The following is a 16,198-nucleotide window of genomic DNA, read 5'->3' as shown; positions in this document are numbered from 1 at the left end:
GGGCGGTTGGTGGCATTAGGGCGATTCATATCATGCTCAGCTAGGCGATGTCTACCTTTCTACAATGCCATCAAAAAATCCAAGTCCTTTGAATGGACGCCGGATTGTCAAGAAGCATTTGAGGGGATAAAGCGATTACTATGTTATCCGCCCTTAATGAGCAGGCCGGAAGACGGAGAAGATCTTTTTCTTTATGTATCCGTCACCAACATGGCGATATGCACTGTGATGGTGCGAGAAGAAGAAGGGCAACAATATCCAGTATACTACGTGAGCAAAGTCTTGAAGGACGCAGAACTCCGGTATTCGAAGTTGGACAAAATGGCCCTCGCGGTGATAACCACGGCGACTAGATTGAAACCATATTTTCAGGCGCATACTATCATTGTGAGAACTGGCATCCCAATGCGAAAGGTACTGCAGAAACCTGACGCATCCGGCCGGTTGATGGAATGGTCAATTCGCCTGGGCGAATTCGATATCCGCTATGAAGGAAGACCAGCGCTAAAGAGCCAAGTGCTCGCCGACTTCGTGAACGAATTCACCTGGGATGATGATGAATGTCCAAAGGCACAAAAAGAAGAGTGGAGCATGTACACAGATGGGGCCTTATCTGCAGACGGAGCTGGGCTAGGAATCGTCATCAAAGGTCCGGAGGTTATCCACCTGTACTATGCAGCAAAATTAACTTTCAAAACTACCAATAATGCCGCAGAATACGAGGCTATGATATGTGGATTGAGGTTGCTCAATAAACTCACCCCAGAAAGAGTGGTAATCTACAGCGATTCCAAACTCATGATTAACCAGATCACAAAAAATTATCTGGTGAAACAGGAGGAGCTAGTAAAATACCATCAGGTGGTCAGCCGATTGACACAAGAGTTAACGCACAAGGGAGTCGTTTGGGAGATGGTGCATGTTCCACGAGGCCAAAATGCAAAAGCTGACGAATTGGCAAAAGCAGCGGCAAGTAGAGAACCATGGAGTCAAAAAGCATGCAGCTTGGAAATAAAATCGGCACCAGCATTCGAGGTTGATCAGATTATGATCATCGAGGAACTGGAAGACGATGAAGATTGGCGGATGCCAATCCGTCAATATCTGGAGCAGGGAGATTTGCCGGTTGATAAGAGCTTAGCCAGAAAAATAATTGGGCAGTCGGCACGATACTCAATGCGGGATGGAACTTTGTATCGGAAATCGTACACATGTCCATGGTTGAAATGCGTTAGTCGCAATGAAGGAGACTATGTGCTGCGAGAACTACACGAAGGAATTTGTGGCGCGCACGGAGCTTCGGCGGCATTGGCAAGAAAGGTCAAACTGATGGGATACTACTGGCCCAAGGTGGTGGAAGATTCCCAGAAGATGGTTGCGGAATGTCACAACTGTCAAATCCATGCGAATGAAAAGCATGTTCCCGGAGCTGAACAAATCACTATAATGACGGCGTGGCCATTCGCAACATGGGGAATTGATATAGTGGGTCCATTCCCAGAAACAACAAAGAAAAGGAAGTATTTGATAGTCGCAGTGGACCACTTCAGCAAATGGGTAGAAGCGGAGGCAGTAACCGCACAAACACCTGAGCGAATGATCGAGTTCTTACGAGAGAACATTATCATGCGATTTGGGATCCCGCAGAAGCTTATAACCGACAATGGCACCCAGTTCAACTGTGCCAAGTTCAAAACATACTGCGAAAGCATGGGAATCAAGAATCATTTTTCTTCTGTAAACCATCCCCAATCAAATGGTATGACGGAGGTTACCAACAGGGCCATGGTTCAAGGCATCAAGAAGCGGCTAGGTGACAAAAAAACAGGTTGGGCGGATGAGATACCCCATATGTTGTGGGCATACAGAACCTCTGTAAAGGCAGCAACAGGCGAAACACCTTTCTCGCTAGTTTATGGAGCCGAAGCAGTCCTACCTCTTGAAATCAAGTCGCCCACAGATCGGACAATTTATTATTGCGACACACAAAATCCTATCAACATCAGAGATGCTTTGGATTCTGTGGAGGAACGAAGAGAAAAAGCTTACATGCGAATGGCAATGTACCGCAATAGAATCAAGAAATACCATGACAGAAGAGTGCGAAAAGTAATGATCAACGAAAACGACTTGGTCTTGAAAAAAGCAGATAAAATACAGTCTAGAGATGGCAAAGGCAAGCTAGGCGTCAACTGGATCGGGCCATACAAAGTATCCAAGAAGATGGGACCGGCCACTTTCGAAATAGAAGAAATGAGTGGAAAGAAGCTCCCGCGCACCTGGAATCTAGAGAATCTACGCCTATATAGAAAGGCCGAGTAGTTCGAGGAAATGACGAGTACTCTTTTTCCTTTTATGAGTTTTTCCCACTGGGTTTTCTGATAAAAGGTTTTAATGAGGCTTCGATCCCGCACAATTGGTGTACATATGTAATAAACTTTTTCTCGTCATCAATAAAAGTTATTACATTCACTCAGTATGTTACAACAAAATGCGGATTCTTTACAAAAACACAAAAATGTGTTGCCTGTTAAAGAAAGGCGGATGCATGATTACGCATCACTCGTAAAAAACCTTAGAGTTAAAATCAAAAACACATAAATGTGTTGCCTGTTAAAGAAAGGCGGATGCTTGATTACGCATCACTCGCAAAAAACCTTAGGGTTAAAATCAAAAACACATAAATGTGTTGCCTCTTAAAGAAAGGCGGATGCTTGATTACGCATCACTCGCAAAAAACCTCAGGGTTAAAATCAAAAACACATAAATGTGTTGCCTGTTAAAGAAAGGCGGATGCATGATTACGCATCACTCGCAAAACCTTATGATCAAAACTTATGATTATTTTCGAAAGAAGAATTATAAGTTAAGGCATAAAATTAAGCGAATAAACGAGTACTCAAAATTGCAAAAAGGGTCTGGCCACCCTAGCTATGAAGAAACACAAATATGGAGTCGGCAAAAGGACAAAGGGCACATATAAAGGGCAAAAAAGTGACAATCACACACATATGAAAAGCAACAATCGAAAGAAAATATATATATCAGAGCGGTTTGTTACATGGCTTTTACATACAAAAGTCCAAATATAAGTTAAGCTATGCTACAGCTTCCTCTCCTTCGCCCCTAATGCCCTCCTGGACTGCGGCGACTCCCTCATCTCCTCCGGTAGGAGGATCTACTTCAAGCGAATCCTCAACCCTTGAGTCGGTAACCGCTTCAGTAACCTCTTCGGTGAGAGGTACCTCTTGCACAGGTTGAGAAACGGCTTGGGGTGCCTCTCCTTCCGCGGGCTGAATAGGGATCTCGCAGCTAATTGGAGGATCCTGAAGACTCTTCCAATCTAAGAAGAGTACCTCATCCATTCAGCATCCTCGGCTTCCAGCTTATCCCACTCCCCAGTTAAATCCTTTTCAGGGATGGGAACTTTGGGGCGGTTAAGTACTAGACCCTGATGCCCGTGCTCATAAGCGGCATGAATCCGCTCCCCATACCAGTAGATGCGGGCGCCATCTTCAGCCAAAATCTCCTCAACCCTCTTCTTTTGGGCCTCCTTGAAAGCAGCTAGGTCGTCGAGGGCTTTTTGCAGTTCATCGGACTTGGCCTGAAGGGATTTAAGGGCCTCCTCCATCTCGCCCACGGCCTTCTGACAGGTGCCCTCTAGGACCTTCACCTTCCCTTGGACATCATCATAAAGTGACTTCTGAGTCGCCAATTCCGTACCAAGACTTTCCAACTCCTTGGCTCGCTCTGCATCCCTTCGGAGAATGCCCTCAGCGAAATTGATAATCTGCATATAACACGTCTCACAAATAAAAATGGGCGAATAGAAATATGCGGTTACAATGAACACAAGATATTTGAAAGCGAAGGACAAAGCAATAATATACCTCTACAGAACGCTTCTCGATCCCTTCCACAGCAGTAGGGAGCGGTACTTGCTCGCGCACACGGGAGGTAGAGGGAAGTCGCCCAAGGACATTGCATATGGAAGATACAATATCCTTGCAAGAGAAGTTCACGGCCAGGCCGAAAGTCCTAGTCCACCATCCGCTAATATCGGGGATTGGCTGCAAAAGCATAAAGAAAAATATCAAGAGAACGGCAGATAGCTCATGAGGAAAAAGTAGCAATACGAGAGGGAGTAGATCAAGATACCTCGTGAATGGGGGTACTGCTCTTTCCTTTAGACGAGGCGGATACAGGTGCGCCGCCAACAGTAAGGGACACAGAAGTGTTCTTCTTTTTAGAACGAGAAGACTCTGTATCCGCACTTATCTTCCGCTTCCTGGTTAAAGGAAGATCCTCGGAGGCAGAAGCGGGACCTTGTGAAGCGAAAGCCCTAACCGGGGAAGCCGCCCCAATAGAAGGAATCGTCCCTCCAGAAGGATCCGCCCCTACAACGGAAGCGGTTTCCGTCATCCGCTTCTTTCTTCTCGCCAGGGCTTTAGCCTCCCGATCTGCAGCGATTTGAGATAAAGGATTACCCCTGCAAAGGGTTAAAAGAAACCATCAACTTGGAAATAAAAAGTACCTTGCACAAAAACGCGATAAGGAATATAGACAACGCGATCCCCCTCGCGGTACGCAATCGCTACTCGGCTCCTTAGCATATGAAAGGCCTGATCGTATGTCCATATAAAAGGAGGAGTGCTCTTCAGGAACTTGATAACGGCGGATTCTTCCTTGCTGGGATACCCGAAGTTCAAACTCTTTACGTTGGGTCGGCTCCAGCAACGAAGGAAGTTCAGGTTTTCCTCATTAAACTTGATGAAAAAGTAAGATCAATCCCACTCGCGGATCTTGTTCAGCTTCTCGTCAAAACCATAGTATCCGCTCTGGCGGATGAAAGTGAAATACCCCGCCGAGCTTTTGAAATGGTGGAGCTTGGAGAAGATTTTGGGCGAAAAGGGAACCTCCAAACAATCCGCCAAGAATTTGTCCAGAGTCAAATCGGCCCAGTCGTTAGGATGCAATTGCCCGGGCGCGATTCCGTAACCGCCTAGGACGGAAGCAATCTCATCCGCCAGCGGATAAGTGAAGCCGCAGATAATCTGGGCCACGAAAATAGTAAAGTACCCCTTTGGGAAATCGCCCGGTCTCCTATCCTCCCCAGGAATGATAGTCTCGAGACCTCGGAGCCAGGGATAATGCTCCCGCAAATCATCGATAGTCTCTTGACAAACCAGATTTCCCGACCTGTCCTTCTTTGGTAACAAACGAGGGGTTGGGACAGGTGGCGGAATCAACTTTTTGGGGTCAAAACCTAAACCCTCGTCGGTTGTATTCGCCAGATGAAGGAAGTCGGCGGGATGAGAATTACACCCAGGAGAGCTGGTTGAAGCTTCCTCAACCATCTCTTCGACCTCGTTAGAGACCTCGCGGACATAATCGTCGTCAAACGGCGCGAAGTCGAGGTCTGACATGATCGATAAAAGGAAAACAGAAGCAAAAAGCCGAACAAGGAACAAATGTGAAAAGAAAAACTTACATGAAAAAGACAACACAGTGAAGTGACGAGATTAAGAGGTCAACGCCGGAAAAGAAGTAACGGAATTAAAAGGTCGACGCCGGAGAAAACGAAAGAGGGGAAATGCACAAATTCAAAACTTTGAAATAATCGGACAAAGACGAAGCGTCCCCTATAATAAGACCCTAAAAGGGCTCTTGCTAGACCAAGGGGGAGGCATGTGATAACCCGCGAAGCCCAAAACGGGTTATATTCATTTCACAAGCCCAGCCCATATTAAAGCCCCATGGGCTAAGATTGGACGGGACCCGAATGAAGGAAGCGGGCGAAGCGAGTAAACCGCCCCGAATTCCTAAACGGAGCGTCAAGACTTCCACTCAGAACCACGTTCGTTGCCATGAAAGCCACGAAAGGGACATGGCCTAAAAAGGGGTAACCGCCCTCGGAACGTGGCCCACTAAGGAGTAACCGCCCTCGGCGGTTACCCAAAAAACACCTATAAAAGGCCTTAAGAATAAGGGGGGAGGTACGTTCACATTTTTTCCCACAAAGCTATTGCTAAATTATAGACTCATTTTTACAAAAATTGACTTGATCGTCGGAGAGTTTTCCCGGAGATCCTGTCCCCGGTTTTGTTTTGCAGGTAACTCCGGCAAAGAATATCAAAGCGGATCCAGCAAGTTATCGGTATAGTACTAGGGGAAGTGGAAGTCTCAATAGTTGTATCAAGATGTGAGGGAGAAAGAGTATTTGGCATAGGTGAAAGTGGGCTTTGTGTTAGATGTTCAGGTGAGGAATTATGATTATTTGGAGTATGTGTAGGTAATGGGTCAGAAGAGGAGTTAGGCGAATTTGGAGGTGCAATGTGAGTTGGAATATTGTTAATTGTAGGAGAAGTAGAAGTAAAATTATAGGTAGGTAGAGATGTATGTGATATATTAATATTTGGGAATAAAGGAGCACATGTAGTATCCTGATGAGGCAAATTGGAAAAAATAGAAGAATAAGGAAAAAATTGTCTCATGAAATACCACATCCCGAGAAATCATTATTTTATTTGTTTGAGGATTGTAAATTTTATAGGCTTTATGATCCAAAGCGTAACCAACAAAAATTCCATAAATTGCTCGAGGATCCAATTTATCACGAGAGGGTTGAAGATTGGAAAAAAAACATTTGCATCCAAAAAAAGAAGTGCACGTGTTATTTCAAGTAAGAATTTATGTTTACGTTCAACAATGCCGTTTTGTTGAGGCGTGTAAACACAAGATTTTTGATGTATAATGCCTTTAGTACGGAAAAAATCAAAACAAGTTTGATTAAGAAATTCAGTACCGTGATCAGTCCGTATTTGTTTAATTGTGACGTTAAACTGATTTTCAATGAACAAAATAAATGTTTGAATAGCTTAAAAAACCTGAGCTTTGGTACATAGTAAAATTGTCCATATGGCACGTGTTAAATTATCAACTATTGTGAGAAAATATTTTGCACCGGTAAGGGTAACCAATTTAAAAAGACCCCATAGGTCAATATGTAACAATTCAAATGGAAACCTAGTAGAAATAGTAGTCCGAGAAAATGAAAGATGGTGTTGTTTTGCCATAGGGCATACAGAACAGAACAAATCATCAACAATAGTAGGAATCTCAGAAATATGTTTTAGTGTGGAAACTGAAGCATGACCTAAACGATAATGCCATAAACTGTCAACCTTAGTGGTCACAACATGAGCAGAAACATTACAAGTAAATTGTTCTAAAACACTAGGAGAGAATTAATGTGATGTGAGGTAGTAAAGTCCGCCATAAAAGAAACCGACAGCAATTAGGTGATTAGAATGTGGGTCCTGAAATAAGCAAACATTAGTGAGAAATTTAATCACCAATTTAGAATCATGGATTAATTTTCCAACAGATAACAGATTATGTGTAAAAGTAGGAATGTGAAAAACATTCTTAAGTATGAAATTGGGTCCAATATGAACTGTACCAATATGTTCAATAATATTTTTGGAGCCATCAGGCAAATGAACCAAGTTTTTGGTAAGTAGAGATGTATGGGATGTAAATTGAGTAAGGTGTAGCACCGGTATCGATTATCCAAATAGGAAAATCAGATGTAAGAAAAAATGGAGGAATATTACTAATAGGAACAACAATATTAGCAATAGAAGGAAGCGAAGGAAAATTGTGACCTGCAAAACCAGAGAAATTGGATAGAGGAGCAGGGGATAAAGAATGACCATCATCACCATAGTTCATCTTGCTTTTCATAACTTTTTCATTTTGAACAAGTTGTGCAAAACCAGGAGGTACAGTAAAATTGGACACATGGAAATTTTCTTTGTTGTCCTGAACTTCAGAATCAGAGTAATCCAGAGGAGTATCAGCAGGATAAGAAACACAGTTGGCTCTTGGTTTAGAAGATTTTGATTTCTTCTTGAATTCCTGAAACCAATCCGGATAGCCGTGGAGTTTGAAACATGTATCCTTTTCATGGCCTGGTTTGTTGCAATTAGTACAAAACCGATCAGCTTTATTACTAGAGTCCCGTTTCTGTCCTCGAGTAGAAACTGAAGATGTAGGAACATTAGGTTTATTTCCTGAAGTGTGAGTAGCAATCTCCAGTTGTGAAACATCAGAATACACTTCTTTCTGTTTTTCAACATTTTGAATCATAGAATAAGCTTTGTGTATGCTAGGCAAAGGGTCGAGAAGAAGAATCTGATGTTTGACATTAGAATACTCATCCCGGAGGCCCATGAGGAATTTCACTAACAGATCTGCATTATGAGATTCATATGCCTTCTTGGCTGACAAACAAACACACATTTCAGAGGCTTCACAAGTGCATACAGAAATAGGACACATGTATGCCAATTCATCCCAAAAATGTTCAACTTAGTAAAGTAAAGAGCAACAGAGAGATTTCCAAGATCGTTGATGTCTCGCTTCAGTTGGTAAATTAGAGGTCCATTCTACCCGCCAAAACGTTGTTCGAGTTCCTTCCAGAAAGCTCTAGCACAAGAAGTAAAAACAAATCCATCTACCAAATCTCTAGAAATGGAATTAAAAATCCAAGAGATAACCATGGAATCTGCTCGTTTCCATTGCTGATATTCAGGTGAATTTTTAGAAGGAGTGAAGTTGTCACTGAGGACAAAATTGAGATTCTCTTTGGTAGAAAGAGCAAGTAACATTGCTCTACTCCAAGTGATGTAATTAGTACCAGTTAGGGGAGTCGTAACAAGGCAAGTCCCAGGGTTATCAGCAGTATTCAACTGGAGTGATTAAGAGTACTCATCTTCAACATACGAAGCATGATTACGATGTGTAGATGGATCAACATTAGTTTTAGTATGAAAGTTAGGAGACTGACCAGAAAATAGAGTATGAGGCTTCTCTTTGAGAACAGAAGAATCAGATATATGCTGATTAGAAATTTTACCAGATCCGTTAAGATGAAGTTTCCCTGATGAAGAAGGTTTTGCGATGTGTAGCGGATCGAACTTTCGAGATCGGAGATTGGTGATTAAAAGACAGCTCCGTCAATTGTAACTCCGGTGGCGGTATAGGTGACTTCGCAAGCTCAGACGGCAGCGGAGAGGATTCCGACGAGAGATCGTCGACTTCGAAATCAATAAAACTAGTATCCATCGGATTCTCCATTGATGACTCGCAGAGAAGTAAACCACAAAGAAGAAATGAATAGTGTAAAGAAGAAAGCTAGGTATGTAGCCGTAATAGGTAAACGTGCAAAGGGAAAAGGCTTTTGAAAAGAGATTGAATAAGGCTTTTGGAAAAAGAAATTGATTTATTCAAGACCTGGAAACCACAAAAGCAGCCTTGAAAAAATGCAAAATGAGAGTCTCAAGAATTAGATTTTTGATGTGGTGAATAGAAGTCAAAAAGGAAAGAATATTGGATAGGTCCCTTAAGAAAATGAAATCTTCTTAATAGACATGAGAGTAAGAGTATTATGCTATGATACCATGTGAAGAGGGAACAAAATATAATAAACTCTCTTATTAATGATATTAACATTACAAGTATTTACACTAATCCTTACAATATTGAATTACTATTCTACCCTTAATATATGAATATATTAACAAGAGTCTACAGTGTTGTTCACATGCTCCTTAAGGAGCAAGCACAATTTGCACATTAACCATTAGATTTGGATTTGTTATAATCCAATGGTTCACACAAAATACTGCTCTAAACCGTTTTCTAATTTTCTTTAAGACACACTAATATAAAAAACCCTGAATTTAAGGAATAGAATTCATGAGAGAGAATAACTAATTAGAAAGAGAAAAGCCACAACGCATCTTCTCTGTTGGTTGAAGTCGAATCCTATAGGATTTGGGGAAAAAAAATAGCCACTTAATCTTCTGATCGGACTGTAGCTCGGATTGCAGCATCTCATCAACTGTAAATCTTTTCAAAACAGAGCACAGTGACAATGCAAGGAGGTTCGTATGAGTTAAGCTTCTTCCTTTCTAAGGCAGTAAGTGAAGGAAGCACAATCATTATCGATCACAGTTGATTTTGTATACTAGTTACCTTATGCATTGATCGATGTTATCGGCCATCTATGCTAGCAGCTATTGCTGCAGGTTGTTCGACGCTGACAGGGGCTTTCTTCTTACCAGGGCCGGCAGAAACTTTAACCATTGCTGGTCTCAGAAGCCTATCTCCCAAACGAAATCCACGCCTGAATTCTTGAATTGTAATGCCTTCCTTGTATTCTTCAGACTCTTCTCGTGCAATAGACTCATGGAGCTGCAACCAGAACATAGAAATTAACTCAAATATGGTCAAAGTTAAATTGCTAATCAAAAAATGATATAAATATTCAAAAGTATTACTATATAAAAAAATGAATGTCACCACTAGACGAATCCGATTGAGTTGACACGATTACAACACGAAATTTTGGATTGGGTTAGAACTGCCTCATTTAACACTAACTCGATTAATTGACACGAGCACGAGCATTGATCACTTACACGAATTGTCACCCCTAATTATAGTAAGAAATCAGAACTCTTTTTCAGAGGATACACAAAAATGAATCTTTTGAAGCGCAAATTTATGTAATTTAAATTATTGGTTTGGCGCATATACATACCAGGGGATCAAAAGGTTTTCAACTGTTGCTACAGAACCCACCCACATGCTCCTCATAATCTCCACAAACTGTTTGTATATGCCCTGGTAACTTGTATCAATCTTCTTCACCATTTCTGTATCTGGTTTTAATTGTTGCTTAGCTCTTTCAAAGCTGTCCACCTCTCCCTTGCTCGTAACGTTAATTCTTTCCTTCTCTGCCCTTTTTCTAAGATTATCAAAATCTGCCTGCAAACGAATATGTTTTTCCTTGCCAGAGACTATTTCAGCTGATAACTCTGAAACTTTTTGGGCCAATTCAGAATGCTCATTTTCTATAATTTATACACTAGCTTCGAGTTCTGAAATAAAACTCTCATCTCCGATTAGGGGCTTGCCATTTGTCCAAGTGCCTTAGTACCTTTTGAAAGCAAACATCTGTCCATGAAATCATAATTGATATTACTTCAGATATATTCAATTTAGCTATGTCCCACTTCTCGTTCTAAATGACTCACTTGGCGTAGCGCCGAGCATTCTTCTTTGTGCTAGTTCCCCCTCCAGTTCTTCTAACTTGACAATTATCTCAATAAACTACTGATAGCACACAGCTCCTTATTCTTCTATGACCCAAAGGTGCAAAAGAAATAGAATCCTCCAATAGAGAATATGGCACTGGGAAGCCAATCAATCAAGCAAGACAAGCACATTCCAGACAAGAGGGTCAACCCTCTCCGTAAGGCTCAGATACGCGTTCATAAACTCCTATAAATCCCCAATATCTTGGCTACTTCAATTCCCCACCAAACTGTTGTATCAGTAACAACACAACATTGTATGTAATCTGCATTGACAAAAGTAACCTTGCTTCCATGTTTAGCTATCTTGTATGCTAGCTTCATTAGAGGACCAACATGACCTTGTGCTGGATATGGTGTAACTACAACATGAGCTTTTTTACAAACAGCTATAGCAAAAGGCAGGCATCATTGTATTCAACATTTGGTTAAGAAGTTAAGATCACATGAACCTATTATATCTTCATTTAGGGCTGGTGAAGAAGCTGTTGATAACATATTTCCTCTAACAAATAAATGCTCTGAATATTTCTCTCCCTCTGCAAAGTTATATAGAACTCCAGCTGTACGGTTCTGCTTGGTAACTGTAATTACTAAAAATTAAATGTAATTTCAAGTTGGATTGCTGTAGAGGTTGGGTACAAGCTGTAACCCACATATCCCGGCAACTCCAACGGCTAGCTCGCATCTCTATCCATCAGCTGTATCTGTAGTTTGCACTCCTACAGCAGCAGACTCTTTTTGAAAAAATCAAGAATGCTGCTCTCCTTTGATTAAGCAAAAGCGCTTTAATTTTTAATTAGTATGAACTGCTCTCCTTCGAAAAACATCAAGAATGCTGCTCTCCTTTGATTATGCTGCCCTCGGACCGACAAAAGAAAGAAGGAAAATCAACCTCCCTTAATAGCAAATAAACCTCAGGCATGATCCATCGATTGACAAACCAACTTGAAATTACATTCAAAAGAACAACAACTAATTGTAATTAAGAAAAATAATTAAGGAATACCATTAGAATTTAATTAGAAAATAGCCAAATCAAATAGGACCAATGGCTTGTAATTACTTAAGAAAATAGCCAAATCAAATTTCATTACTTACCATCCATGAAAAATCTCTCATCTGAAGAGATGTATGCATTTTTATAGAAAAGCTCAGATTGTGAGAACTGCAAAGACTGATTAATTCCCATTCCCCTTCTTCAGCTTTATCATTGATCTGTCTCTTCTCTATCTCTCTTCCGTGAAATTCTTCAGAAATTGAAATCACATAATCAAAGACTGATCAACTAACTCTCTGTCTCTTTTAATTCCAGGAAACAAATGGATGTGCCTCTTTTTCTTCGTTCTTCACCGCCTCTGCGTTCTTCTGAGAAGATGACGTTGTGGCTTTTCTCTTTCTAATTAGTTATTCTCTCTCATGGATTCTATTCCTTAAATTCAGGGTTTTTTTATATTAGTGTGTCTTAAAGAAAATTAGAAAATATTACCAAAAAAAAAAAGAAAATTAGAAAATGGTTTAGAGCAGTATTTTGTTTGAACCATTGGATTATAACAAATCCAAATCCAATGGCTAATGTGCAAATGGCTAATGTGCAAATTGTGCTTGCTCCTTAAGGAGCATGTGAACAGCACTGCAAGAGTCTAATAGATAATTAGCTACAAAGGCTAATTTAGTTATCAAGAATAACTGATTTTAAGCGAAGTGCAAATTTAACTCTAACATATAAAATTATGTAAATTTAATCCAAGAGTTTCTAAGAAAAATCAATTTTAGCACTACGCTATCAAAAATTTAAAAAAACTGATTTGACTGTTATTTAACTATCACATCGGACATTCTGAATAAGTTTGTCGATAAATTAAATCAAGGGCAAAATACAAAAAAAATGCTCGTAGTTTGCCTTGTTTGCGAATAGAGGTCCGTGGTTTAAAAGTTTGCAAATAAAGGTATGTGGTATGTTTTTTTTTACGAAACAAAGTATTAAAATTAATTTTTTAAGTAATCGATGATAATAAGAGCATTTTTTTAATTTTTTTCAGTTACATTTGTTGAAACACCTTTCCACATGATTTTGATTTGACAAAATTATTTAAGTTAATCCATGATTAAGACAATTAAATTTAAGTGCTTTGATTTAATTATACTAATGTGTTTGTTCAATGTTGAGTATAATTATAAATGAGAACATAAATAAAAAGTAAGACAAGACGAAGTCAGCATGAGCTACAGAAGCTGAGTAGAACACGACTCAGCATAATAGAAGAAACGTCTTCTTCAGAACAAACGCTTGAAGACGAAGCTGACCGAAGAAGCTGAGTGGAACGTGACTCAGCCTCGTCAAAGATAAAGATCGAAGGCAACGTCTATTAAGTCAAGCTGAGTGTTCATCAGGACATGGCCAATGATCCATTAACTAAAAGACAAAAACCGATAAGGATCTGCGCCAATTCAGAAGCTTTGTAATCACGCAAAGAGACAATTTCGAGACGCGTGGGTCAACTGGCATTTGGCTAAAAGACAAAACTGGCGCTAGAAGACGAACCTGGTGGAAGAAGACAAGCCCGACGCCTGCTAAATTCAGACGACAGGATTGGCCTGCAAATCTGTATGCTGACCAGTGAATGACGCAAGAAGACTGTTTGAATTCAACGGGTACATCCGAATTCAAATGATTGAAGCATCATATTTCACTATAAAAGGACAAGTTCATCACTTGGATCCTTTGCCGAAGTACAAAAAGAAAAGTATACATACAAGCACATACAAACAAGAAAAGCAATTACTTACACCCAAATCCTATCTCTGTGTAAAAGTCTAGATTGAATTTGTATTCATCTAAAGTGTTCTTCATCCAGTAAGAACAAATTTGTATCAATTGTAAAAATTGAGAGAGTGGTGCTGAGTACTCGGTTTTAGTATTCAGTGGTAGAGAAAATCTGAGTGTTCGGTTATAGCGCTCAGTAGGGTTGAGTAGATGAATAGAGGATGGTACTCTTGCATACTCAATCGCTTTGTAAACGGTTTGTGCTCTACCTTTAAAGAGCTCAGTAGTAGATTGAAAAAGCCCGGAAGGATTCTGGGGACTGGACGTAGACGGTGAGGCCGAACCAGGATAAGTCTGCTGAGTAATTTCTAACCCTTTCTCTCCATATATATATGTATTTGTTGCTTGCTTAAATTACTCAGGATATAAATTGTATAAGCTGACACTGAGTAATTAGAGTGCTGAGTTGGAAGCTGACCTTAAGTGTTAATTCCCAACTCACAAGTAAAACGGCTCTAGTCAGCCTCTAACTACAGCTATCTTACATCTCGCTCAGCCTTGCTGACCAAAACTGAGTAAAGTAATTTAAAGAATTAAATTAAGTCAGCGTAATTAAGCGAAAAAGTTACATTAGTTCCTAACCCACCATTGGAACTAATTACAAGGGACCAACAAGTGGTATCAGAGCCCAGTAGCTCACTACTCAAAGATAAAACTATCTTGAGCTGATCCCTGTAAATGGCCGAGAACAGCACTCGTTTCCTTCCTGGAAATCAAACAACACAGATACTCCCTGAGGGATTATCTATTAGTCGGCCTCCCTTGTTCTTCGGATCAAATTATACATTTTGGAAGAATAGGATGAAAATTTTTATTCAGGCTACAAACATGAGTGCATGGCTTGCAATAGTCCAAGGCCCGTTTGTGCCTTACAAAATGGTAAACAACGAGAAAGTTGTTAAGAGTGAAACTGAGTGGTCAGAGGATGACTTTAGAAAACTACAAAATAATGCTTCAGCTATCAATATGCTTCACTGTGCGTTAGATGCTGCAGAGTACAACAAAATTTCAGGTTGTGAATCAGCACAGGAAATATGGAAGAAGCTGGAAGTGACCTATGAAGGTACCAGCAAGGTCAATGAATCAAATGTGAACCAACACATGAGACTATACGAGCTGTTCGAGATGAATGACAATGAAGACATCTCTGAAATGAACGCTAGATTCACCAACATCATAAATGAGCTGAAAAGACTCGGCAAGAACTTCACAGAAGAAGAGCAGGTGAAGAAAATCTTGAGAAGTCTACCCAAGAGCTGGCAAGCTAAGAAGACAGCTGTGGAAGAAGCCCAGGACTTAACTACATACAAATATGATGAGCTGATCGGATCTCTGCTGACCCACGAGATCTCCATGAAAAACTTTGAAGCTAAAGAGAAAACTGAGGACAAGAAGCAAAAATCCCTTGTCATGAAAGCCGACTCAACAGAAGCTGACTCATCAGACGATGAGGAGATGGCTATGTTCACCAGAAAAATGAAGAAGCTGTTTCAGAAAGAATGACAAGAACAGCAAAAGGCAATTCAAGAGAAGCGATAAATACAAAGCTGAGCCCAGCGACAGCAGATACAAAAAGGACAGCTCGAAGCCTGTCACATGCTTTGAATGCCATCAAACTGGGCACATTAAGTCAAGATGTCCCACTCTGAAGAAAGAAAAGAAAGGCAGCAGAAAAGCAATGGTGGCAACATGGAGTGACAGTGATGAGTCAACCTCATCAGAAGCTGATGCCACGGAGTCAGCAAACATATGTTTTATGGCTGATGAATCTGCTGACCAATGCCAATCTAAGCAAGCTGACCTCTTAGATGAATCTGACCAAGAGAAACACTCCAATGAGGTAACATCTCTTCTCTTGCTTAGAAATGAAATGGTTAACGCCCTGAGTGATCTATATACACTGACCAAAAAGTGTAATAAGAAAATTAGAGCACTCAGCAGGCGATGTGATGAGATCGAGGAAGTCAAACTGAGTGACATTCGACATCTCCTTCAGAACAACACTAGGCAAGATGAAAATTTAAAAATAATGCATAGTTTTGTCTCTGAAGTCCAATCAGACTCTAAGAAGCTGAGAAAGGACATCACAACTATACAGAACCAGCTGAGTACATCGGCTAAGAAAAGGTTCTATCCAAATGCTGAGTATCAAGGTACTGGTCAGCATAGATGGTACACTCAGCAGAATAGTCATTGTGACTGTTGT

At 40.6% G+C, this 16,198-nt stretch overlaps 1 protein-coding gene across 6 annotated transcripts; it reads right to left on the bottom strand.

Annotated features, from left to right (window-relative positions):
* Positions 1-6,941: 6,941 nt before the first annotated feature.
* On the bottom strand, positions 6,942-12,599 carry LOC136226242 (uncharacterized). Of its 6 annotated transcripts, none has more exons than XM_066014606.1 (4): positions 12,267-12,599; positions 10,610-12,022; positions 7,668-10,260; positions 6,942-7,319 (listed from the first exon to the last, which is right to left on the bottom strand). In XM_066014606.1, the coding sequence occupies exons 3-4, from the start codon at positions 8,341-8,343 to the stop codon at positions 7,306-7,308; spliced, it is 690 nt and encodes a 229-aa protein (XP_065870678.1). In that variant the 5' UTR covers positions 8,344-10,260; positions 10,610-12,022; positions 12,267-12,599; the 3' UTR covers positions 6,942-7,305. The 6 variants fall into 6 exon arrangements, 5 of the variants coding, with proteins under 5 accessions (XP_065870678.1, XP_065870675.1, XP_065870677.1 ...); XR_010687654.1 differs by having other exon boundaries at positions 6,962-7,319; positions 8,921-10,260; positions 12,267-12,598; XM_066014603.1 differs by lacking the exon at positions 6,942-7,319 and adding an exon at positions 10,347-10,501 and having other exon boundaries at positions 7,326-10,260.
* Positions 12,600-16,198: the final 3,599 nt, after the last annotated feature.

The sequence above is a fragment of the Euphorbia lathyris genome, chromosome 4 (assembly GCF_963576675.1).
Source record: "Euphorbia lathyris chromosome 4, ddEupLath1.1, whole genome shotgun sequence".
In the NCBI taxonomy this organism is placed as follows: domain Eukaryota; kingdom Viridiplantae; phylum Streptophyta; class Magnoliopsida; order Malpighiales; family Euphorbiaceae; genus Euphorbia; species Euphorbia lathyris.
The sequence above is the reverse complement of the archived record's forward strand: the minus strand, read 5'-3'. Positions and strand labels throughout refer to the sequence as shown.

Excerpts from the sequence above, each read along its gene's own strand:
- LOC136226242 (XM_066014604.1), bottom strand. The coding sequence starts at position 8,343 with ATGTGTCCTATTTCTGTATGCACTTGTGAAGCCTCTGAAATGTGTGTT.